The sequence below is a fragment of the Poecile atricapillus genome, chromosome W (assembly GCF_030490865.1).
Source record: "Poecile atricapillus isolate bPoeAtr1 chromosome W, bPoeAtr1.hap1, whole genome shotgun sequence".
Classification (NCBI taxonomy): domain Eukaryota; kingdom Metazoa; phylum Chordata; class Aves; order Passeriformes; family Paridae; genus Poecile; species Poecile atricapillus.
In genome coordinates, this window is record NC_081288.1 from 18192869 (window position 1) to 18219447 (window position 26579).

The 26579-nt window shown below is 45.7% G+C and overlaps 1 protein-coding gene across 2 annotated transcripts; it reads left to right on the forward strand.

The window, feature by feature from the left end:
• Positions 1-1750: 1750 nt before the first annotated feature.
• Positions 1751-26579, forward strand: LOC131591401 (uncharacterized). 2 transcript variants are annotated; one of them, XM_058862056.1, is made up of 19 exons: positions 1751-1876; positions 3520-3623; positions 4153-4267; positions 5560-5734; positions 6377-6488; positions 7462-7568; positions 8383-8509; positions 9054-9174; positions 9442-9527; positions 10589-10713; positions 11896-11955; positions 15807-15873; positions 17010-17104; positions 18652-18780; positions 20245-20359; positions 21127-21264; positions 21931-22097; positions 22530-22618; positions 25607-26579. In XM_058862056.1, exons 2-19 carry the CDS (start codon positions 3539-3541, stop codon positions 25800-25802), a joined length of 2109 nt encoding a protein of 702 aa, XP_058718039.1. In that variant the 5' UTR covers positions 1751-1876; positions 3520-3538; the 3' UTR covers positions 25803-26579. The 2 variants fall into 2 exon arrangements, with proteins under 2 accessions (XP_058718039.1, XP_058718040.1); XM_058862057.1 differs by having other exon boundaries at positions 1810-1876; positions 3520-3604.

Genomic DNA, 26579 nt, shown 5'->3' on the forward strand with positions numbered 1-26579 from the left:
CTCCGGGTCACGGGCAGGCAGACAGGACCGGAAAGGCAGCTAACACTGCAGCAGGCAGAGGAGTGGGTTATACACTGCCCCACACTTTCATACAAACCTGTCCCCAGCTCTTCTCTAGGGCTTTTTCTCTTGCCAGTCACCTACTGGCTGCTTCCAAACCCCATCATCACTATTGTCAGCCATATATGACACTGCAGAAGCCTGCTGGGAGCAATTCCAGAGCTGGGATATGCACAATACTGAAGTAGTGCCCTCAGAGACCTGTTTGACCTGCCTCATTTTGTCTCAGAGACCCACAGGTTCATGTTGGAAAGCTGAGCTAAAAATCCAACAGGCTGATTTTCTAGTGGGTTTAAGGAAAATAAATGAGAAATCAAGCAAAACATCCTTACCCCTGACTTAACTAATATGACAGGCTGGACTTGGGTGCCCACTGTGTAAGATCACCTTGAGATGATGTTGATAATTGGAAACTGAATGACCAGCTTGGTTACTAAGCCATCTTGCCTGACAAGTATATCAAAAACTTGATGGTCCAGATGGATTCCTACAATATGCAGTCCTTCCAAAAAGATTTAATGGAAAATAAGATTATGTCAATATGATTTGCGTGTATTTTAAAGAAATGCCATTTTACCTACACATTTTCTTTCAGTACAACTAGCTGCCTATTCCTCCCAGGAAAAAGATATTGTTCACAAAATCTTCAGCATCCATTTATGGAATTGGAGGATGTAATCTATCATTCCTGCAATTAAATTCCCTCCAGACTGGGTAGCAGAAGTCAGAGGCAGATTGTCTTTGTAACTCAGCAAGCTTTGTTTGAAGTTTCCTTGGATGTGTTTAGTTGAAGAGATTGGAAGGATGTAGAAAGTGAGACACAATTTGTTACTGCTGAGTTAAACAAAAGTTGCGAGAAAGTTCTTTTGAAAGGGATGAGTGTAAAGTGCAAATACTGCTTTAACAACCTATGTTTTACAATTTCCTGATTAATGGATTGCAGTAAAATCAGTTCCCTGACACTAATTACTTCAGCCAGTTTTATGTTGTGCACTTCCAAGCTGCACAGAATCATGTCTGTCTTTTAACCTGTAAATCAGTTCCTTCATGACCATTAACTCTCAACTCTGGTATTTTCTGCAGAATATACAACTGAAACATGTACAATACCAATGCAATAGATATCAAATTATCATAGTTATATTAGGAGGGGACAAACATTAATTTCACAGTCCTTGTTCAAAGCTGCCCTTGAGTTGCTAGACTGGATTGTCTTTATAGGAGGAGGCTACGATAGATTTTGTTGTGACCTCAGCCCATGTTCTTGGTGTAGCCAGGTGTCTGCACCGTAAAAAACATAGCCACAGCTGTCTTTAGACATACAGCTTTCCTTGCTGGAGAGGCCAAGAGCTGAGTAGAGCTCTCACCCTGGGAAGAAAGAGCTTTAACAGCTGCATTTGGCAAAGTTGTGGGGGAGGCATGAATGTGATTCCTCTGCTTTTTAGGAATAAGCACAAAGAGGCTCAGTCTGCAAAGGCATTGTTTTATCGAGCAAGGAATTCACCGATTTTAAAAAAAAATCTAATAGGAAAGGAATCTGTAAAATGAGAGAAGTCTTTTAAAGAGCAAGGGGAAAATCTGGCTCTGCGTGAACAAAAATAATCACAGAAGCTTTCCTGGCCCTGCCATGAAGCGGCCCCCTGCACCCTGGGCAGGGAGCAGTTGTGGAGCTCAGCTGTGCCTGTGGTTAATAATAAATAGACTCTCTTGGCCAGGAGTTCTGGCCAGAGCACCCCCTCCTCCGCCTCCTCCCAGGGCTGCCCCGGCACTGCTCCAGTACCCACCCAGCCTCCCTCCATGAGACGGACACCCAGAGGTAAGAGACATCAGGCCATTGCTCCATGAGCTCGGATACGCCGGACGGGACACAGGGGAGGTGGGAGGAGAGCAGCTCCATGCTCGAGCTGCCTGAAACGTGCACTATGAATGTGCAAAGTTTGGTTACAAGGCAAAAGGTCATACGGGTCTTGCAGCAAAACTTGCCAAGCTTCAAAAATCTTTGAGCCAGCTCAGGATGAATGTTGGCCGAGCTTCCCGTGAATATCAGCTCAGCCCTGCTGGGTTTCAGGTGGTGACCAGCTGGTTTTTAGCCACTGGCCAGTACAGCTTGGGCACTTCTTGGTGTTGTGCTTCAGAGTTCGGGGCGTTGTTAAAATTCAGAGCACAACCCGAGCAGCTCAAGTGATCCCTGGCGTAACCCTGTTGGCTTAATGAATTTATTCTGAAACTGACTTTACCCCAGAGAGCGAGTGGCGTGTAGGCACACACACAGCCATACCAGAACATTTGCATGAACTCATGAGCAGCTCAAGCTGCTGAGCTTAGCATGAAAAGGATTTGGAAAGTGGAAAATCCTAGTGTTTCAGTCAGGTGTGTATTGTGTCTTGTTGATCCAGTCCCACATTTCTTAAATTACACAGCCCAAGCTGTCCTGTATAGTCGAAGTCTTTAGATTTGGACAAATGCACTTTCCCTGGGTATAAGAATTTTCTATATAGCTGAAGTGCCACACACTGTACTGAGACCAGAGCCATGTTCTGCGAAGTGTAACATGAACACAGCACTGTATTTTAATTAATTTGCCATCTGAATTAACCATAGGCACAAAGGACTGAGGAAGGGAATCCTTTCTTCCTAGTGAAGGGGTGAGGAACAGGGAGACTGGAGGGATATGGCCAAAAGCCCAGGGAAAGTATGTGAAGCAGCCAGGCATTGAGTGAAACTGCCCTGAGGCCCAGACCAGACCACTCTCTTAACATTTACAGCTCTCTCCCCCTCTTTCTCTGCTCGGGAATGAATTTAATTAGAGTGAAAAGGAGTTGCTAAGAGACCAGAGGAGTTCTGGAGTTTGTTGCTGGGGCTGAATTGCCACTCTGCTTCCAAGGCACTGTGCTAAGAAGGATGATGTAACATGAGCCTGCATAAAGCACTCCCGGCTCTAGGGAAAGCTGCTCTCTCCTCCTTGCAGTTCCAGTCTGGTTTGTCAGTTCTCGGCTCCTTTTTGAGCTGCTTATTTTCTTCTAGACACCAGCAAAAAACCGGTTCATATCCCTGTTGCACCATTCTGCCTTGTAGATTCCTGCTCTTGACCCTTCACGTTGAAGGTGGCAGCGGATGGGCCTGACATCTATCATGAGCAGGTTACTTTGGAATTTAAAAGGTTTTCTGCTTCAGAATTCTCCCTAGTTTGCTACTCCTCATCCTTTCCCCTGCTCCACCACGATTTCAGCCCAGCATTGATAGTGGGCCAGGTGACCCCTTCCAGCTCCATTTCTGCACCTTAACATTTTGTTTGGACACCCTGGCTCATGCTTGAAACACCAGGAGATTCCAGGCAGTCTCTTAGGCAAGGGCTGTCTACCTTCCAAGGTCAAGGCAAGAGCTGATGTGTTTAGCTTCTCAGGCTCACATCATTGCTGCATTACATCTTTCCTTTTCACCTGACTTCTGTTATCTCAGGCCCATCCATACTCACAAGATGATTAGGAAGATAACCTTCAGCCTGGCAAGACACATGTCCTCCATGGCACGTGGGACTACCCAGGTGAGAAGACTTCTGCATGGTGAGTAGTGCATTCTGCAACAGTTCCTGAGTGGAAAGCATTTTCCTCATCTCAATTCAGCAGAGACCTTGCTGGCAGTGTTCTTGGAGCACAGCAAAGAGCCACAATAGTCTTAGTGTATGGTAGTCTTAAAATATATTGAGTTACTATGGTATCCTTGGTGCTTCCACTCTTTTAAAACATATTTCCATCTTTAGGTGTGGTTGCAGGGCTCAGTTTATTCACAATAATGTTCAAGTAATGTTAGTGGAGCTAGTAACCATACAACTGCAAAAATGGTGGCAGAGGATCCTTCAGTGATGGTAATGAGAAATATAATTCATATTAACAGTGGAGATGTTTTGCACACATTTCACTTACATAAAACACAGCTCTAGTCTTCTTAAAGTTACTTGTAAATTCACCCCAAAGGACAGCTGAAGAGGGGGATAAATTTGTTGTGATGACGACAATTTGCTTTTTATAAAACAGCTCAGCAGTTACTGCAAATACCCACACAAATAACTCACTCTTCTGTGTTTATCCCCAGGTGGTTATGTCAGGATTCATCCCTCTGTACAGGAAGCTCTGGTGGAGGGGAGACCCGTTGTAGCCTTGGAAAGCACAATTATTACACATGGAATGGCCTATCCTCTGAATTTGAGGTGGTGGATTTTGATGTTCGTCATTCAGTGAAGTTGTAAGAATAAAGCACATAATTAACTGGATTGGTATCGGTATTCTTGGTCAAGCCAAAGCTGTTGCAAGAGCAAAAGGAAATGTCAGGTTGCTAGGCATGCAGACTGTGAGCTCAAGTGTAAAACAATTGTATTTGGACTTCTAAAGACACATATGGAGAGCTTCGGTTATCTCCTTATCCAACACCTTAAATTTCTGGCTTTCTTTAAAATGGAGCAGCAGATAATGTCACCACTTGTTCTAAAAGAGAGCTATCAGCCTTTTCAGCTGCATAGTTTGTAGAGACATTGAAAACACTCTGCACCTTCTTTTCCTGTATCTTTTGTAATGCAAAAAGGATTGAAACACAATAGTGAAATCTGTTCCTTAGCCCACTCAGAGCAGCTACTGTGAGAGATCCTGGTCCCTTTCCACTGTCTTCTGTACCCTGCACGGAACGCCCCACGTCTACTCTTTATTTATCAATTTTCAGTAGTTGTGTGTTTCATGTACTTTTGAGTTTGAGTTGCAGTGCCAGAAATCGTTGCACTCTCCCCTCCATCCTTGCTTCCGGAGAGCACAGAAAGGTTTTTGGTATTGATTTTCCATCTTGATTTTACCTGGACATTCTACCTGACATTCTGTCTTAAAATGAAGCTCTAAAAACTCGATTTTGGGGAAGAGGTAGTTTCTGCAGTTAAAGATTGCCAAGCATATGTCCAGATAGCTCAGAAATGGAGAAGAAGCTGCTCCTAAAAAAGATAGCATATAAATGACTCAAGTACAAAATCTGCTAAACCTAGGCTTAGTCTGCAGCCCTGGAGTACCCTAAGGCAGTAGATTTTTGGCACTGTTGTTACTCTATATCTCACTGACTGTATTATGAAAAATATATCCTGGTCATTTGAGCAGGACTTGGACTACCTGGGGTTTCTGTGGAGGTCTATGATGTCAGAGAAATAACAGGGAAAAGACACAGAAAAGTCTTACTTTGAGAAGATCCCTGTTTTCAGTAGTATATTGTATAACCAGATTTACTTGTAATGATTTTTCTCAAAAATTAAGCACAGAGCTTGGACATTATTATCCTTGAAGATGGGAGTTCTGCAAGTTCAAGTGCAACGATTTCTGCCATGAGGCAGATACAAGAAGAGCAGGATGTAGCTGAAATCACAAGAACTGTAGAACTGTGAATGATGGCCATCAAACATGACACTTTTCTTGCCTGATTGTTTCCATCTCTAATTTTGTGATTATTGTCTTGTTTGTCTTATTTCAGCATGGCCAGAGAGGTGGAAGAAATTGTAAGAACAAATGGAGCAGTGCCAGCCACTGTAGGTATTTTAAGGGGCCAAATCCACGTGGGACTCACAGATGAGGAACTTGAGTTCTTGGCAAGCAGTAAAAATGCAGTTAAAGTGTCTCGCAGAGATTTTCCTTTCATCCTCAGCCAGGTATGGTGTGCAAACTTTTAGGGTTGTCTTTCCTAGTAAAGTATAGTTGCTTTTCTAGCAACAGCATAGTGCTCTCCAGCTTCAAGCCAGGTGGCTTTTAAACCTCTCAAAAACATAATGGAAAGTGGCATCTTATTGGTAAACACAAAAGTAGCCCTAACTAGAGTGAAAATACAAGAGTAAGGAAATAGCATAGATGAAATAGGGCTCCTGAAATGTTATTCTGGTTCTGCTGGCAAGCCATGGGCACTTGGCTAAGAATATTCTTATTGGCATGATAGGACATTATCACATTGCATGTAAACTATGTGACACTTAGGCCATCCCAGGCTTAAAGTGACAGCTAAAGGTGCCACTGGCTGCCTGTGGAACACCCTGAACAACAAAGGCCTCTGCTTTCAGGGCAAGAACAGCTGATACAGCAGGGATGACAGATGATTTGCAGAATCACAGAATATTCTGAGTTGGAAGGGACCCACAAGGATTACAGAGTCCAGCTCCTAAGTGAATTCCTCTGCCTTTTTGGCTAAAAGAGTATTTGTGTTAGAATTTCACTGGTCAGCTGCTCACACTGCTGTGTGGCAGACCACAGCTTCTCCATGTCACTCTGGGGGCTGACTGTGACTGGTTGTTCCCTGACAGGGCCTGTCCGGTGGCACTACCGTGTCTGGAACAATGATCGCGGCACACAAAGCAGGAATTCCTGTGTTTGTGACGGGTGGCATAGGAGGTGTCCATCGGGATGGAGAGAACAGTAAGAACATCAACACATTCTACTTTTCACTCTGTTGCTACAGTTTTATTCAATTCCTTCTTTTTCCTCTTTCCCAGCCTGTCCTACAGTGACTGCCTGGTCAGAAGAATAAAGTTAACATTCTTCTTGATCAAACTATGGTTGCTTTCTCCCTGATGTCCCCTTTCCAGAAGCCTCAAAATATTCCTCTTAAGCCCTGGACAATTGTTAAGGGGGTGGAAGTTTCACTTTATCCCTTGCTTACACGGGGTTATATTGATGTTGTTTGCTGGTGTAACAGGAGATGACTGCACCTCTCCCTCTTTGTAAGGGCTGGATAACCTGATACTGGCTGCCAAGCACAGTGTTGTTATCAGCTCTCTCAGCTGAGGAGAAGAAGAGCCTTGCCACAGTAGAGTGTGCTCTGTGTTAGAGGTGTGTGTCTGGGAGATGGCCTGGTCTTGGTTGTACAGTTCGTGGCTTTTAAATGCTTTCTCTCTTTTCAGCCATATATATTTCCAGCACAGCCCAAGTGCAGTGCCCTATTGTATGCCATCCCTTTCAGATGTGATGTAAATTCCAGAGCAGGGAGTTTCCTGAGGTCAGCTCCTTTTTTTTGCAAGCACTGTCAGTTCCAAACTCAAAGTCTACTTCAGTGATATTGCATCTCCTTGAACCTTGTCCTTGCCATACAACACCTTTTTCTTTCTCTTCTACCAAATTTTTGCATGCTCTTCATCAATGTGATTAAAGAGCCGAGAGAGAGTACAAGGCTGCACACCTGCCCTTAGCCATGTAACTTGTTTTTGTCAATATCTCTTTCAATGTCAGCACCTAAAGACATGATCTAAACCTTTAATATTTGCTTGTGGATCTGAGCAGTTTTAAAGTCAGGCAGTGGCATCCTGGGCATATGTGGTTTTTTAGGAGGTCAGATCTCATCAGCTTGGAGCACAACACAATCCCCACCACAGTACTGCTTGTCCCTTAACAGCTCTGGATGTGAGTGCTGACTTGACAGAGCTAGGACGAACTCCGGTTGCTGTTGTATGTGCAGGAGCCAAGTCTATCCTTGATATTGGCAGGACACTGGAATATCTGGTAGGTAGCATGGGCTGTGGTGTCTGAAAGCAGATAACGTTGTTCTATGTGCACAGAGTACCCGCTGGCATTGGGATGGGTCCTAAGCCAAAGATTTTCAGAAATTGCTACTGAGAGGATGTGAAGCCATATTTACACTCCTGTAGTCCTGGGGCTTTACAAGCACTTGGCTCCTCCCTCACATAAATCTATCCATGTCCCAGGGGCTGCTCCAGCAGCTGCTCCAACTGAGGTCAAAGGTAGTGCTAGCCATGTCCTTTTTCTTTGGCATTAGATTTGCTTTTCTGGGATGATGCTCCCAGAAACTGATGGATCAAGAAAGCTAGATACATCAAACACTAAATAAAATCAGAATTAAAAAGGAAATCCAGATAATTTTCAGTAGTCACCTTTTAAGGCTTGGCATGTTGGAAACCACCAGGGACAGCACTTCAGGTGACAGTCAACGTCAATGTTTCTCAATAGTAAGGGGAACCCATTTATATCATGTCAGTTCATGACATGTCTTCAGATCCCAGGGTGTTATCTTGGACTCAGGATGGTGCCAATGACAGCTGCATGGCTTTGGATCAGCCCTGAGCACACACAGAGGATGCCCATGCCTCCCCTGCCTCAGTGAGCCGGAGCTGATCTAGCCACTTACCATGTCTGGCTCTTGGTGAGAGTGTAGAATAGAATGGGATGTACAAAGATAACCATGACCTGTGCCAAAGAAAGGCAGTTTCTTTCTGGGTGGAAGGAAAAAGTCCCATTCTTTAGCTGGTTCCCCTTTCCCTCCACTGATCACCTGATTGTCTCACCTCCACTGCTGTAGGAGACTCAGGGTGTGTGCGTGGCTGCCTTTGGAGAATCAAGAGAGTTCCCAGCCTTCTTCTCACGCCAGAGTGGCTTCCAAGCACCATATCATGTCCGGGATGAAGAGGAGGCAGCTAAACTCATTGGTGTGTTTCAGATGGAAATGGCCCATGTAAGGTCTTGGAAAGGAGTGACACAGAATTGCCCTGGATGAGGCACTTTATTTAAGTCTGCAGAAAAATTTGCCCTGAAAAATATGTCATCCCACCACCCCCATTCCTGCATCAAAACTGCTTTGAAAATACAGTAGCAGAGAAGTCCAGTCTTTACAGCAAGTAAAACTGCAAGCCATCTGCAGCCAGTTGCATTCATGTTTTATTCCACCTGATGAAGGCAACACATAATAATATATCAACAAAAACAACTTCTGGGCCTTTAGAAGGGAAATAATTTTAAAATGAAAAAAAAAAACCAAAGCCTTTGCCCCTTTTACTGTACAGACAGACTCAAAAGAAACAGGCAGTTGTGAACTGGTTGGTGGCTGGAAAAGATCCTGATCTTGGGTCAGCTAAAAACTGAAGCTTGACCTCTGAGGCCTCCTACACCTTGTGCCCACTGTTCTCTGTCCTTTTCCTGCAGCATCTGACTTCTCCAAGGATTGCCACTAACAATATTCCCATCCTCTCCCAGACAGTGCTCTGGGGCTGGGCCTGAGCAGCGGGGTGCTGATAGCAGTGCCCTGTCCCCAGGAGCGAGCTGCCGAGGGCCAGGCCATCGAAGAGGCCATCCAGCAAGCTCTCAGCCAAGCCAGGTGAGGATCAACCATGGCCTTTGCCTTTACTCTTGGTCTTGGGGGAGTAAACAAATTCAGGGACACTGCTGCAGGAGCCTTAGCACAGCTTACCCTTGGGAATGGGTGAGCCCACAACTTATTTTCAACTGTACCTTTATCTAACCAAAGCTTGTTTACAGGACTTGGTATGGTGTGTGGTTATGGAGATAAAGTATCTGCTGGCAACAGTGCTTCTCCTCTGATGCCATTTCAGCTCATCTGTGGGCATTTTCTTTATATTTGCAGGTTCAAAGGAATCACAGGCAAAGAAGTGACCCCCTTTTTGTTACAGAAGCTCACAGAATTAACTGATGGGAAATCATTGGACTCCAGTATCCTCTTACTAAATGAGGGAAAAAGAAAGTACCAGTGTATTTCCTGTCTCTTCTGATAATGCCTGGTAGGAAACACTGTCACTTTATTGATGGTCTAGCAAGGAGCAAACACTTCAGTGTCTGCAAACAGATGAGAGTTTAGCACCTGCATCCTGATTTTTCAGGAACTTCTTTACTACCTTCATCCCCTTTTACATTAAAAATTGTAGGGCAGCACAGGTGGCAGGTGGTCCAGAGCCCAAAGAAATCCCTCACATCTGACCCTGGGGCTTGCCTGTAATCTCTGGATACTGTTGTCTGTGCAGGGGTTCCACACTGGAAGGTCCCTGGGCTTCCCAGAGGACTGTGCTGTACATCACATTGCCTTATCCAACATTCCCTGAGGGTACAGAGAGAGAGGCTTGGAGGACAAACACCCCTGGGCAAGCAGGAATCCTACTGCACAGCCAGGAGAAAGAGGAGGTACTGGCTGGGATGCCAGTGTAGGATCTGGGAGAGCCAGATTCACATCCAGGCTCTGCTGCCAGCCCTCTAGGAGACCTGAGCCATCAGGGCAGAATGGTAAAGGCATTTTTGAATATAAGAGCTATATGCAGCCACAAAGTAGGGCTTTCAAAGCCTCTGATACTCTGCTCCCAGTGCAATTTGCTAAAAAAAAAATTGCTTATAGTGACTCGGCAAAATCTCAGCAGGTATGTCTTTCTGGAGAAGCTGACCAAGATCCTCTAAGGTTTTTAGGCTCTCTGCTGTAATTTAAGTACTTCGCCTTCTCTTTTCTCTGTGAAGCCTTTGTTTCTGTCCCCCACCTGTCAAAGACAGCTTTCCTCTCTGTGGATACTGGAGGAAGAAGGTGAACAAAACAAACAAACAAAAAACCAAAAAACAAACAAACAAAAATTAAATATTTTTATATTTGAAAGGATTATGGTTTGGGAGATCAAACCTATCAAGTCTCAGCCTGTATTTCCTGCTTTCTCCCTCTAAACAGCTCCTACATAAGCTTCTAACAGGTCAGACTTGCTGGTATTTTTAATTTTCCTTAAACAAATGCCAATCAGACCTTGCACTGATCCAGAACAATGCCAGAGTGGGCAGCTGCATTGCAGTGGCCCTGAGCAAGCTACAGAAAGCCAGAAGGAAGAGGAACCAGCCTGGGCGAGAGGACATGACCACACCCCAACCAGTGAGTCCTCTGCTGGCCTCCATATGATGCCTTTCTGCTGACAGCACGAGATAAATTTATATCTGTTCCCAAAAGTAAAAGATGACTCAGCCAGGGACCAATCATTCTCCTTCACACTCTCAGACATTCTCCCTTTAGTTTCCCTTGTTATTCTTGAAAGATAAGTGTCTTCTCCTCCTCCCCCTATCCACATTTACAAGGAATAGACACTGACAACGGCCTAATCTCATTAAGTCTTAGACCATTAGGGCCATTAAAACTTTAATCATCTTTTCACCTTTTACTATGCCCTTATGTACAGCTTCAGCTCTACAGCTCTTAGTACCAGGGAACTTGTGACTACAGGAGTAGACCTGGAAGAGGGTGGGGAGAGATATTTTGAGCTGCTGAGCCATAAATGTTTATAAATATCTCTTTTTGTTGGCGTCCTGCTCATGATTGACAAAATCACAAGAGTTACTGCAAATTCTGAACAAGATCTACTATAACCCTAATACTCTTCACTCTCTTGGATTTTGCCTGTGCCATGTAATTTGCAGGAAATCTATTTTAGGTGGTCTTTAGAGACATGAAAGATTTTCTAAAACCCATTTGCAATAAGATTTGTCAACATAAAAAAGGGCAGTGACTCCAGAGGCAATAATCCAGCATTTGATGAGAAAAAACAGCTGTATGTCCCCAAAGAATCTGGAAACTTCCTGTTTGTGGAGCTGAACTGCTTATTCTGGCTTTGTAGGACAATAAAAGAAGTGATCTGTAAAGTGTCACTGGGTATGGCAATTTCTCCTGGGAGCTCGCAAGAAATTACTGCATTTTTCTGCCCACTTTCTCCCATTTTCTTTGCTTTTTTACACACCAGTGCTTGAATGTTTCTAAGGCCTGGTGTATCACAGAGAGAAACCATCAGCATCCCCGTGTGTCCACTGTAACATCCCACCTGCCATGCTGGGGCTTCCTGTCAGCAGGCATAATTCAGAAAGCAGCAAAGAGCAGAGATTTTGATTCTTTCTGATTGGGGTTGCACAAACCTGTCTCTAGCTATTCAAAATAAGCACTGGCCCTTACACTGTAAGTGAAAGAGCTTTCAAGAGGGTGGGAGAAGTGACAAGGCAAAGCAAAGAATTTTGGAAACCTTTTCCTGAAGTCCTTCCAATCACTTTTTACCTTTCTTCCCCCTTAAAGGTGGTGATTGGCGGTATCAACGTTGACTTTATAGCCAAGGCACAGAACCCTGACATCCTGGTACTGTATCTGTAGCAGTTTTTCTTATCACCAATGTATTTCCAGCTACTTTTACAGGAGTGCCAAGCCAAAGGGGCTGGGGAGAATGTGGTGTCCATGTGTGATACCCACATGTGTGCATGCACACACTTGGGGGGTGCAGTGCTGCATACTTGGTAAGTTGTTTAGGTGGATAATGGAGTGACATATACTGACCTACTCTGTCCCCATGGTGAAAATCACCATCCCTGACACTCAAGAGAGGGACAAAGCAATGTATCATCCATGCAATGTCCCTACAGGGGGGAAATCCCCAGGTAAGAGCCATCTCTGGCTGTCTGAGACTGCCTTAATATGGGAAGCAGCACAAATAGGAGCAAGAGTCTCTGTGCAGAGTAGTCATGAAGGATTTGAGTCTCACACAAAAAAAAAAGAAAAAAAAAAAGATGGCTTTAAAAATAGAACATATAAGTGTTACCAGACTCCCTTTGTCTCAATTTGGGTTGAACAAGAAGCAAACAAGAAGCTAAAGTGGACCAAACTTGGGACTCCCCCATGCAAATGACAGCAATTTGCATGGCCTGTACAATTTTTGTCGTGCCATACAAAGTACTGCATATTGAGGTGAAGAAGCTTGCTCAAAAATTGTTCAGTGTCTGAAATTACTCTGTGATGACTGCCAAGGCAGGGAGCTTCTGCCATCAGATGGGCCAGCCTGTGAAGACCTCTCAGTCAGATAGGGAAAATGTGCTGGGGAAGCTGTCTGAAAGGAATTTGGCTATTTAATGATACAGGGGCCAAACAATGTTATAATGGTCAAGGGTGAAGTATGCTGTGGCATCAGTTATGAAAGCTTGCAAAAGCAAAAGTTCAGCTGCTTCAGCTGTGATGTAACCAACACCATACACGGTCCACACTCAGCCATCAGGACAAGGAGCTGAGCCGTGTCCAAGGAAGGATAGGCACGCCTTGGCATGTCAGACAGATCCCTGTCTTGGCATGTCCAGATCCCTGGACCACCTACAGCATGGTGAGGGGGCCCAGGACTGCTGTAGGTCCTGCTGGGAACAGCTGATGAGGGAAAAAGGGGGCTTTTAATGTTGAATAAAGAAGTGAGGTGTTAGCTGCCCTTCTGCCTTCAGCGAGCCCTGGAGCTTGTGCTGTATCGTAGCTGGTACCCAAGTGCCAAGCTGCAGGGGGATTTGGGAACTCCCAGCCAGAAGGCTCCTGCTGACAGCTGCTGTGGTTAGGCACAGAGGAAAAGCCCCTCTCAATATCATTGTTTTGGCTTTTTAAAGGCAGGTTTTTTTTCAAAGTGCTCGACACCCAGCAGAGCCCACCTTTATGCCTGCTGGATTTGTTGCAGAGCACTGGGTACCACTCAGTCCTCGTGCTGTCTCAGCAGGAAAGCAGCTGTATTCTGACCTGGTTGTAATTCCCACATGGCTTTCAAGACTTCCCAGAAGCTAAATGCTTAATATGTAACTATCTGACCTGCTGAGAAGGATGAACTATTTTGCTCAGACAAAGTTGCTGGGAAAAGCATTATGGTTATCATTCTCTCAGGATACCCAGAAGTTGAGCAGAGTCTCATTTTTACATTAAGAATTCAAACCTCTTAGGACATGGAAGAAGGTTCCAGAGACTTTCTCAATTCTCTGAAACTCTGCCAGAAAGCATCAGCCCAGCCTCATTTCAGATCACATTTAGAAAACCCATTTTCACCTAAATTCTTTAATCTGAGCCAGCCCCACCCAAACCCAAGAAGAGATATTTGAATATCACTCAGACTTGGAGTTACAACTGAGTTGGCAAGATGTGATGAGAGCCACTCATATAATTTCTTTAAAAGCCAGCTGCTGGTTTCTGTCTCACTGTACCCACCTGCTGCTTTAAAGAGAGATTTAGCATCTTCATTTTTTTAGGCCCTGTGGGGTTGTACAACAGGAGAGGTCACCCACAGCTGGATCCCTGAGCAAGAGGCTGCTACATCTGCTCTTAGGGCAAGGCTTGGCATAAAAAAGATACCCAGAAACTCTGTCTCTATGGCATATGGGGAACTAAAAGAGAGGATCAGCATGCCAGGCAGCAAAAGGAGCTGATGAGTATTTTCACCATTCCTGCAGGCATCAGTTTTCAAACACAGATAATGGAATTACATAAACTGCAGTTTGTGCTTATTGCTGATGGCAGCTAGCACCTTCTTTTAAGACTGAAATAGGGACCAGTGTTCAAAGCCATGTTGTATGATTTGCCTAGAAAAGCACCCTTGCTCTGTATTTTGGGTTGTTGGGGTTTGGGTTTTTTTCCCCTTGGCTGCCTATGTTATAGAGAGTGAGCTTCAGAATTAAAATAGCCAAACTCACTTTGCTTTTGAACTCGGAGGCTCTCAGCAGGATACAGTTGCAGATGGAAATATCCTCATTCCCAACAGTACCCGTGGCAATTCCCAGGGAGCACAAGCAGAGGGGAGGGAGGGGCATTTGTGTTAATGAGGAGTGACAAGCAGTGCAAAGATGAACAAAGGCCATAGGTTACTTATACAGGCAGTTCTGCTCAGGCAGTCTGATCACTTTAGGACTTGGAGAACTGCCAGACAGAAAAGCAAAGGTATCAAAAATTAGCACCAAGTCTTACAGACTACAAAACTGGGGAGAGTCAGAGCTAAGAAAAAGAGCCTGAAGAATGGATGAGAGAAATAAAAGATCATATTTAGATGTGAGAGCACATCTCACAGGGCTGGATGCAGGAAAAAGCATTGTGTGCAAAGGACAGATGTACAGCTTCATGTAGGGGGAAAAGAATCCTTGGGAAGCTTCAGAATGAATTTTGAGAATGCCCAAGCACAGGAAAGGGTTGGGGGCAGAATATTCCTTGCAGTGAGATGTCAAGACATTTTCTTGGTTAGAATAGACAGTGGTGTTTACAAGCAAGAAAAATGTCATGTGCAAGGGCATTCTTGTGCTCCTGGGTTGGCGTAGGGCAGAGGGGCTGGGCCAGGAGCTTCTGCACACAGGAATTAGGACTGCCAGTGACAAGCTGTCTTCAGAGATGGAGAATAGTTTTCAGAATTTTATGAAACAAGAGCTCTAAAACCATTTGATAGTCAGATGAAGCCCAAATTGATCTGAGCACTTACTGATGTAATTCTTCTGGCAGAAGAATTAGAATGAGATGGGTGAGCGACTGCCTCTGTTCTGACTATTTGTCTGTGACAGAGAGGGAGATGGACAGAGGAATGGAAGGCAGACATGAAAGAAAAGAAATTGGTAGCCACACATGTGGAAAAGAAGGTTATTTTTAATGAGGGAGATGTTTGGGAAGCAATGGGTGAGGTAAAAACACTTCAGTCTCTGAAACAGATCCTTCCATGAATAAAGTACAGAGGCAGTACATGCAAAGATAACAAACCTCATTTTACATTCAAAGAGGGAAACAAACAAACAAACAAATAAGTAATTCCCACAAGCTTCTTAAGGTGGGAGCTAAGTGGCCTGTAAGGCAGAGCCCAAGCAACTTTGGAGTCCCAGGTCGTTGTGAGCAGGTGAATTCGGAGAGCTGCTCACAGTGGCTGAAACACTCATTAGCCATTCTAGGAGGTCTTGGTCTAGCAAGTAAGACCAAACTAGCAATTCATGGGGAGATCAAGTGGGTCTCCCCTCCTTGAAAGCAGGCTTTTGTCTTTGAGACTGAAGTCAGCAGCAGCTGGCTCTAGAAGTTTGTATTGCCCTCAGTCTGTGAGCTGGATGCCCTCTGCTCCCTCTGATTGCTGATTTATATTTTAGCAATATCAGCTTCACATGATAATGGAGAAGTAGCAACTATTCCAAGCAGCCCTCTCAATTTTGCAAATTAACAGTTCTTTCTTCCAGGGCGGTGGGCAAACAAATGCTGGAAGAGTGAGACGAACCTTTGGTGGTGTTGGAAGGAACTTGGCAGGTGCCTGGTGCTGGGGTTTGCCTGCGGGTGCATGCCAGCTGTGAATTGTCCTTTGGTATTCCTTCAACAGAGGGAGAGGGTGAATGTTGACAAGATTTGGGGCACATTAGGCAATATGCTAGTGGGCAGACTGCCTGGAAAATAAATAAGAGGGGAGGGAGTTGAGATTAGGAAAAGGAAGGTCCACAAATATGAAGCTAACTAGCACATGGTGCAGTAACTCTGAATCAAAGTAAATAAGCATCAGTATCTCCAATGACTACTGAGCAGCCTCAGATTTAATTAATGCCAGGACACAGACACAGTAGAAGTATGCTTAGAGCAAGAAGTTGAAAAGAATAATCATAGCTCCAAACTGATAAACCACATACTGTGGGCAAAAGGAGCTGGGGTACAGGAGTTACTGTAGAGGAAGAAAGGCTGCAGTCCTGTCAATGGGAAAGGAGCACACAGCACCTGTGGCTCCACCACAAGCAGCAATAGACCAGTATTCTTGTACTGAAGTTAACAGGGAACAGATTACAGAAAGATTTTAGGATTATTCCAGCTTTTAGACATTTTCCAACCTCCTAACACATATCTACTGTCACTTCAGATCATTAATGAAGAAGCTTGAGTGGGAAAAATCCCCCAAAATACCCACGCCACCCACGGAGGTACAATTTGTGGTGACTTGAAAGGAGAGGAGGAAGGGTTTCCCATTAATGCATTGAGCTTCAGTGGTTCTAGTAAGATATCATGGTGGGAACAGCAGTGTGGGAGGGCCAGGAGCAGAAAATGCTGTGCTCAGAAGCAGCGTGGGAAAACCCACGTGACTGTGATGGTAAAGGAGATGACGCCAGAAAAGAGCAGAATTTACTTCCCCCTCTTTTCCTCCACTCCCAGATGTTCCAAATAATCCTAAATTTCAGGTTGCTGGTTCAGCTCTCTGTAGGACACCTCACTCAGCCCTAAGCGGTCATTTGCAGCAGCTACAGCTCAATTTCATGTTGAACATCCTTCTAGGCAAGGACTGATGAGCATTAAGTTTTTCAGGAGAGGGCTTTCCTAGAGACACCCATGCTGCACTGGCTGTCACTGTGTTCACAGTACTCTGGTGGCTTTGTCAATAGTTTTTGTTTCCATTTGTTTTTTAGACTGTTTAAGCCGTCTTGGAGAAGCTCCTCTCCTTTTATCAGCTGTGGGGAAGGATGAGCATTTAGAGTCTGTCCTGCACTACTGCCACCACATGGTACGTTGCAGAGAAGTGGCACCCCAAAAACATGCAGGAGATGACATCACGCAGAGGGAAAATTCTTCTCAACCCTGGCAGACATCAGAGCCACCTTCCATCAGGCTAAGAGTAGGAATAATGCAATGCTTCTTTAGCTACAGACAATTAGAAGGCAAAGAACCACCTCTAAAACACAGACTAGGTGTATTTTGGAGTCTGAACCATGGGCTCTGAATTCAGCTACAGAAAATGGTGCTTGAAGCAGATAGAGGTAAATCAGGAGCAACCATGTACAATTCTAGTGATGGCGAAACACAGCAAGAAATATGCAAACCTTGAACCTGAGGACACACAAAGCATTGCCAAGATTGACCTGGTTTAGTTAAAGCCCAAGACAGAGAAAATGTGAAACTAGAATTGCAGGTTGGACACCTCCCAAGCTCAGAGGAGCAGGATCCTCTACAGAGCTGCAAACACCACTTACCTGTGTTTAAGGGAATACTGGACTTTAGCAGAAGCTTGTCTGCAGGTCAGGGAGCTGGAGCAGCAGGAGCTCCCCTGGACAGCAAGGCACAATATCACCACCCTGCAGGGAGCAAAATCAGCCAGGAGAGCAGCTCTAACCTAGGCTGTCAGGCAACTCCATGGAGAAAAGGCAGGACTGAAGGCAAGGCAGGGTGTGAGTGCTGGGCCAGGGTCACTGACTACTATTAGTGCTTCGTGGCCCTGGGATCCAAACAGAGCCCATGGGGCCTTGGTTCTGGCTACCTGAGCAATGTGGCAAATGAAGAAATGAGAGCATTATCTCTATTTTGGGTTATTAAGGCTTTTCCATGGCTGGTCTATAATCTCTTCTCTACATAGCACAGTTTGTGCCATCCAAGCAAGCAGTCTCCTAAGGGAAGGGGGACTTGCTGGCCAGCCACCAAGCACTCCGTGCCTGTAAGAAAGTTCATTCCCACCAGTGTTGGAGAGAGGAGACTTTCCCTAAAAACTCCGGTTTCCCTGTCAGTTCCTGAGATAGATACATTTCTCCATCCACATGTTCCTTCTGAGATACGCCCTGTGTTCCCTAAGCAGATCATTCCCAGGAGCCACAAAGGAAGGCCACCCCACAGCTCTCTGCCCCACTGCTGCAGAAATAGCTCCAGGGTGTGCTCAGAATCAGGCTGGGCAGTCAGTGAGGTGGCCAGCATAAGTCACAGCTGTCTGCAGAGTGCCACCAAGAGATGCTGTCCCACACAAGCTATGAGAAGGGGTGACTGGAGCAGGCAGGGCCGCAGACCACTTCTGTTACAGGAGACAAAACCCGTGGAACTGCCCTGCTGAGACCTGCCACTCATTTACTAAAGGATTGCTTTAACCTGCAGCATTTGTTGCATTGCAAATATTAACAAATAGCCACGTGCCAGCATTGTCTAGACTGAGATACTCCTGACAGGGCTGCTTATCCCAAGGGAGAGCAGTGAGCTGGGCTGGAGACCGGGTGGGCACAGAAAGAGTGAGCTGAGCGTGGCAGGGGAGAGAGGAACATGCTCAGTGTGTAATTGTCCTCCCTGTTTCAGGACATGAGTGGCGTCCTTCAGCTGGAGGGGAAGAGCACAGCCACTTACTGTGCCGTGATCACCAGTGCCGGGGAGCTCAGCGTTGGCTTGGGAGACATGGACATCCACCACCAGATAACGGAGCAATATGTATGCACTCCCTCAGATTTGTCAGCTTTTCTCATGAGAAAGAGTGTGGGCCTGTGACAAAAGGCCTCTGGTGACGTTTTTACCAGGAGGGAATGGTGTGCAGAGGGCATGGGGGATCCTAAGGTTAACCCTGGCCACTGGCACAGCACCATAACAAGTCACCAGAACCCTCTATTACTGCTGACCCAGATGGGGTTTCTGTTTCTGGTTTACAAATACCACCACTACCCTCGTCTATGATACGTAGGCCAGAATCTTCTTCATTAACTTGTCCAAGCTAACTTATAATTTCACATCTTAAAGCCAACAGGAGATCAACCTGATTATAACCCTAACCCTATTCCTAACGCATATTTCTCCCTTTAGGGAAAAGCAGGGGAAAAAGTGGACAGAACACTGGTTAAAGCAAGTTTTCCTGTTCCCCCCCTCATTAGTATCCCTGCTGTTTCTACAAGCTGAGCTGTATCAACAGAAACTGTTGCTCAGCACATCCAAACATTCAAAAACATCAGGGAAGCATAATGGCAGCAGTGATTAAGGAATGATTCAGTGAAAGCCCCATCACTGCACCCTCCTTTCCTACTCAACCTTTTATTGACAGAACAAAAGCCTGTGCTTCATGACTGACAGCAACATGGAAGTTAAGTGCAATATACTTACCAGTGGCATCTCTGTGAGGGAGAGCCTTCCTAGAGAAAAATCTGGTCATTACTCCCACTTCCATCCCCACTCTGCCTCCCCCAAGCCTTGGCACAGAAAACCACTACATGAGGGATTAATTCTCCTGAGCTTTACAAAGCAGCTGTGATCAGTGGAAAATCTGAACCAGTCCTGTGCTGCAAAGTGGATTTTGGCAGCCCCTCTTTCCACCAGGGCTGGCAGAGACATGGGGGATGCTGCTCGAGTGCCCATAGCACTGGCCTGGCATCCCAGCAAGTGGCTGTGCAACCTCAGAGAGCCAAAGGAGAGAACAGCAGCTCTCTACTCCACTGCTGCACTGTACCCCATCCCTATGGGATTCAGTGGGGCCCAGGAGTAAAACACACTGCTGAACAACCTGTCTTAGGAGACACTGTGCAGAGAGGACATCCAAATGACGTGCACAGCGAGCAGAGGTGGAGCCCAGCCAGGCATGGCCCAGGGAATCCTACAGTGGCATTAAACAGCAGCATTCCATTTCCCTGTAGTGGTCCAGTGAGGACCAGCAATTATCTTTCTCTGCTGGAGGGGCCCTGCCAGTTCAGCCCAGCTCTTGATGATGGCCAGGAGTAGGGGAAGGAGAAAGGGAGGACATGAGGCAAATGGAAAAATCCATTTTCCTTTGGGAATCACTCTTTTAGACTCATGCCTGCACCAAAGGGCTGGAATACAAGTCAAAATCCTACATCAAGCCTGACTAGCAATGATTTTGTACCTCTGCAATGACTCAGGCTGTCTCTCCTGTGTGTCCTGGATTTTAACTAGGTGTCCCAGTTCAAGGAGAACCTGTGTCAGGCCCCGCTTGTTTGCATTGATGGAAATGTGCCTCTCTCCACTATTCAGTACGTCTGCCAACTAGCTAGAGAGCACCAGCTAGCAGGTAAGGAGAACTTGCCCTCACAGAATGTGTGCCAAGACAGTCCAGGCACATCCCTGCTGCTTGCTGGAGATACCCACTTACTGTCTGACACGCTGGGTTATTCAGCACCTCTTTCTGTACTCTGCCACTCTGCTTCAGATGGATAAAACATTTCAGATTTCCCTGGAGTTTTCCTCTTTCTACAGCTGAACCACATTTCCCGAGGCATAGTTGGTAAAGCCCTTGAGCACTGCCAGAGGGCCAGGGAATGCTGCTCTCTGAGCCTTTTAATCTCAGTGCGAGTGGCAGCTTGAGCACTTCGGACAGTTTCAGCAGCAATATAGTTTGCTTCTCAGAAAAAGCACTAAAATATCTTTTGAGAAGAATTCTCTTCCATTCCCGTAAAATAAATGCCCCCCTCCACTGGTAAGCTGGGGACCTTCCTAAACCTTTGGAGTTACACCTTCCTTTTTAAAAGCAAATCCCAAAGAAGGATTTGGTAATCTAAAAACCTGGCAGAGGCTCCAAAACCAGCTAACTGGAGTAACAAAAATGGGGTCTGGTTATATCATCCAGAGCCAGAAGCAGCTGTCTCATTGCTGAACCCTGAGAAGGAAACCTTGGGAGACCTTGTCCCAAGTTTGGGGAAAGTAATATTTAAGTGTCTCATAAGTTAAAGGTGTAACTCTAATTGTGCAGATTATGCTGTGCTCTACACTGACTGCTCTGACACAGAAATGAACCACTAATTAATTACTTAACTAACCAATTGCATTGTTGTTTTGAAGTGTGCTATGAGCCGACAGATGAGAACAAGGCCTCCAAGCCATTCCTCTCAGACAGCTGGAAAGCACTCACATACATTTCTCCCAACCTGCAAGAGCTGAGAGCAATAAATCGGACCCTTGGGAACCCTCTGCCAGCAGGTATTGAATACTCAGAAGGGTCAGTCAGACTTTTAGATAACCTAGAACCTGGAGAAGAGCATTTTCTACTTCAGCCTCTAATACAGGCAAATTGGGTATTAACATAGTGGGGATTTATAAGTGCTCATGGTATCTTGCACCTCACTGCCATCTCTGTGTGGGCTCTATGGACTGATGGCCTATCAGAGACCACAGTAGGCCTGGGATGGCTCCTTGCCCAAAACTAGAGGTCCCATTTGCCTCACTTCATCACCTAAACAGGAGTAATACCTGGTTTGTCAGCATGCCCCTGAAGCACGATGCTCAGAGGACACCTGTCCCAGAAGTATCACCCTTTGCAGAAATGGTGTGCCCCACCAAATGCAGATGGAAATCCAACAGCATTGAAGCAAGGAAGTCATGCTCCAAGACAGCTTTTTGATCTCTACAGGCATATTCTCAGTCCCTTGAGAGTTGGGTTCCTCAGCACAGAAGTACAGTGTGGAAGTCTAACTCTGGAGAATTCCATGTTTCCCATAATATAAAGAAAAATAATGTTGCAAACCACATTTCAGAGGTGCCCATAAATAGTAGTAGAAGTGCTCATAAATAGGCTGTCAGCCCACAGAAAGGCTGGTTGAGGACCTTTGGAGTTAGAGCACGTTTTCCCCTCCCCTCTCTCCCTAGAGCTGCCATCCAGGCTGGAGGATGCTGTCCGGACTGCAGTGGCCCTGGCCTGCCCTTTGCTGGCCCACCTGCACTGTGTGGTGGTGACCCTCGGCGCTCACGGCGTCCTCCTGTGCGGCAGGAGCCTGGGAGGGAGCATCTCCCTTTATCCAGGAGCTCATGAACAGGTAAGGGCATGGAAAACTAACTCTGAGCTCTCGGTTCCTTCTTTCTTGGACCATATGGCGCTGTTGCTATTTCTGGTGTCATGGCAGCAGTCCTGGGAAACAGCATCGCTGCTGGAGAATGTATGTGTTTGGGGGGGTGCAATACACAGCTCTGAAAGAAAATCAAGTTGTCTGTCCCTGTACTGCTGGCTCCTAGCAGCAGTGTTTAGAATCAGCTAGAATTACATGCGCTTATGTGAATATTCATGAGTGAGAGCTTCATTTGCAGGAAGCTTCATTTAAACGATCGAAGTGTGAAAAAAGATTATTGCCTTTTTTTCAGCCTTTTCTCTTTTTTGTTTTTTTTGTCACCCATGCGGATCTGGCATCAGGCGCATCAGGCTTTATCAGCTTGGGCAATTCCCACTAAACTTCCCTTTCCTTCCCCCACAGACTGCTGCTGGCAGGCTCTGTGCTGCCCACTACCCCGCCATCCCCATCAGCAGGGAGGAGATAGTCAACGTCTCCGGAGCTGGTGACAGGTACATCTCTCGCTGCTTTGTCCTCTCCAGCTCCATGTGAAAGGGCCGTAATCGGATTCCTTTGAAATTCCACTGGAAAGCCACGACACCCTGCTGCTTGAGGAAGAGACACTAAGGATATGAGAAAAGTGCTGGTTACAGTGATTCCATGCAAGGCTTGCTAAAAATGTCCCCCGAAGCATCTTGGAAGCCGGGCTTGCCATTATTAGTTTTGCTTTTCTCCAAGATCCAAGCCTTTCCTGGCAATCTAAGAATTGTGAATTACTCCGGGCTGAGCCGCTAAAAGCAAACCACCTTACATCAGAGCTGTCTTACTAACTAACTGCCTTACTTCCACACTTCTCCAATGGAAGTGGAGCTGCCACTCAAGAGCTAAAATGGCCCTGTAAAAGCGTATCATCAGGTTCTGCATTTGCCTCTGGCAATTTTAAAGCTCTTGCTTCAAAAGAGTCGGCTGTATAATTTGCCTGGCTGTTCACACAATGCCATACATAGAAGTGGGAAATGACAGCTATTATCCCTAGCCCCACTGATCAATTCTCAGTCTGTCAGAGTAATATTTTATTATGCTTCTTGTTAACTTGACAAACTATATGTAGCAGTCAGGTTGTTTTTTTCTTCTTGCTTCATAGGCTGCAGTAATTGATTCTGTCCTTTCATTGCCTTGGGCTAGGCCAAAAGCCTGATATTTCCTTTTCCCTTTGTACTCTTACCTAGCAATAACTCAACATAGCAGCACTTCTTTTTTTCTCTTATCTGTGTGCAGAATGAAAAGGGTTTTTGTGGTTTTTTGTGGGTTTTTTGGATTATTTTGTTTTTTGTTTTTTAATATAGGGAGTGTTCAATATTTTACTTAAAATCAATCAATAACTTCTTGCCAAGCTGGTGAGACTGCTTAACAGCAGGACATGCTGTTTGTGTCCCAGATCATCTCTAAGATGAGCTGACTCCAGCTGCAAGCTGGTCTTCTCCAAATGGTTGTTTGAAGCAATAGGTGTAATAACAGGAGAGGAATGGGGGCTGGAGGAGCATCGTGGGGTCAGCCTGACCTAAGGAAAGCTCAGCTTTGCTCACTACCTCGGGCAGCTGTCCCCAGCCAGCCCCTCCAGAGACACAGCCTCCCCTATGCACCATCTGCTTAAAACACAAGTACTCCTTATTGCAGGACAAGGGTTTTTTCCTAGAGGCTAATGTAAATGAAATGTGTTTGGTAGGGATTTCTTTCCCTTTTTAAAATTCAAGGGAAGATCAAAGGTGAGATAAAATGCATCTCTGCCAACCACCTCCACTGAGTTACACTGGGGAACTTGCAAGTTTGTTTTTCCTTCCAAGCCCATCTTGGTTTGGATAAGCTTGGGGCCCATTACTGCTCCCATTCCTGAAGTAATATTGGTGTGGAAATTCCTCTCCCCAGAGTCCCCAAGGCCACGTGGGGGAATTTTCACTGTCGCCTTGTTCATCCAGGATTTTTCTTCCAAATAACCCCGACTGCTCCCCTGGACTCTGGAAATCCCTGTTCTACAGAGTAAGAGTGCCAAAGCAGACTGGAAATGCCAGGACACTACAACGCTGTACAAGCCATCTCCACAGCATATAAACTGGTTACATGTCCCAGGCCCAGCCTGGTGGCGCTTTCAAAGGACTATCGTAAACACAGAATGGTTTGGGTTGGGAGGGACCTTTAGTGGCCATCTAGTTTGAACCCTTCTGCAATGAGCTGGGACATCTTCAACTACATCAGAGCCCCATCCAACCAGGAATGGGGCACCCACCGCCTCTCTGGGAAAAGTGTTTGTGTTTCACCATTCTCATTGTGAAGAACTTTTCCCAAATATCTAAAATGTAACTCTTTCCCAGCTTAGCCTCTGTGAACCTTCACACTTTAGAAGCACTGGTCAGGGGACAGTGCAATCCAGAAACAGTGACCCAGGGCACTTCATGCCTCCCCTCCACCCTGTGGCTCTTCTACATCTCCAGTGATCTGTCCATGAGCTGAGCATGTGTGTGGTGTCTGTTTGCTCCTTGCCCCAGCTGCCATGACAACGTAACACCACTTGCCCACACATGGCATTGCTAGGGGATGCTCCCCCAAATATTTACTCTCATCTCCTAGAGCTGTTGAGAGATTGAACACTTTGTGGAAGTCAGTCTTCTGTGCCTTTGTTATGGATAAAAAGATGTTGATGTAATTAGGTGGAGTGCAAAAAAAGGGCTCCTTTTACCTTCCCTATAGATGTGCTTGATTAATCCTCCCTGCCATCACATTTTCCTGTCTGTGCTTCTTCCTCTAAAATGTGATTGTCTCCTCCATTCTCTTTCCCTTCTCCTTTGTCCTTTCCTAGCTTCTGAACATTGTTACAGTAGTTGCTGTGAATAGAGCATTTGCTCCCAATCTATCCCAAACACGGCACTCACATCACTTTTACTGGGAGATCTCAAATGAAAAACCAGAGCAAATGTTTCCCAAAAATCTGACTTTCCAATGTAATTTCAGCTTTGCATTTCTTTTTCCAGCTGTGCCTATTGTCCCTCTCACATAGATAGGGGAACTGTCTCTCACCCCACCCAACCCTTTGGGGAGAGGAGGCACCAATATAATGAGGACATAATGAAGTACCAAAGAGCAGAAAAGTGACAAAATAACTAGAGAGCAGGGGAAAATTAGATTATTCCCTTCTTAGGCTCCTTTCTTTTCTCCTGCCTCACCTGGAAAACAGAATAGAAAATGTGGTATGAGAGGAAGTACCTCAGCTTTTTGGATGAGAAGGAAAAAAAATGCAAATAAAAATTACACAATATGATACTCTAAAAATAGATATAGAAAAAGAAAAACCCATTCATTTTAACCTCAGCCTTCCTGTACAACATATTCTGCTGCTCTAAGTGCTGGTTGGGGTCCAAATGAAAGCTCTTGCAAATGAACAGCCACATTCCTGGGTTCAAAGCTGTTCCTCCCATGTTCAAAACCATCTTTCCTTCTCTCCACAGCTTAATGGCAGGAATCCTTGCAGGGATGCTTGCTAAACATGACACAGGCACGTGTGTCCGGATGGGTCTGCTGGCTGCCAGCTTGTCTCTCCGTTCCTATGAGCCCATTTCCCCAGAAATCAGCACTTCCAGTGTCAGCCAGGAGCAAGTCAAGAGCAGGAGCTGGCCAGAGGCGACTGTATGGAAGATGGACTAGAACACTGTGGCTTTCTCATCTATCATCTCATTGCACTCACAGCATTCCTATTTTCAGGAACTGGACTGTGTTTTGAGCTTTGGGAACAGTCATCTGCTTTGGTCCTGAGTAAACCCTCAGGAAAGGAGGCCCCAACCCAGGGGACTTCTGTGGAATAGAAAGCTGATTTCTGGTCTTTCAGACCTCCTGGTTTTCTGACCTCCAGGCCTTCTAGATATTCTACTGAGGGAATTTTCTCTTCCTCCACCTTGTGCCACTGTTGTCCACTATCATGGTAGCTCCTCTGTCATTGACTCCTGGATCTTCAGGACCATGTCTCTTCAGCTGGGCCCAGCAGCAACATCTGCTCTTGCTGCTTACTCTTTCCTATCTTTCCTATCCAAGAGGTCCCATGAATCACAACCTGTGGCAGGGTTAACCCCATCCATCTTCCCAAGCCAGCCAGCACACACCACACCTTATTGCTCTGAATTCCAATGCCCCTTTCTCCAGTTCCAATGGAGAAAGTAAGCAAGACAAAGTAGAGTGACCAGGGGCCAGCTGGTCGCCTTTAAAAGATGACAGCCCCTTGTTCCACATGCCTTCTCTGAACTGGGGGCTTCCTTCCTTCTTTAGTTCCAAGTATTGAGTCAGAAGTGAAAGAGATCAGAGGGAGCCAAGGCATCTCCCATGGAAGCAGTGAGGAAATGTCAGCTCCTCTCTCTAAACATGCAATGTGCATGGGATGCAGCTGTGGGTGCCAATAAATCAGTGAACACTAAACTCATTAAAACTGAT

Coding starts and splice junctions, on each gene's coding strand:
- LOC131591401 (XM_058862056.1), top strand. CDS start 3,539: ATGATTAGGAAGATAACCTTCAGCCTGGCAAGACACATGTCCTCCATG. Junction 9,175..9,441: donor CAAGCTCTCAGCCAAGCCAG/GTGAGGATCAAC, acceptor TTATATTTGCAG/GTTCAAAGGAATCACAGGCA. Junction 22,619..25,606: donor GTCTCCGGAGCTGGTGACAG/GTACATCTCTCG, acceptor TTCTCTCCACAG/CTTAATGGCAGGAATCCTTG.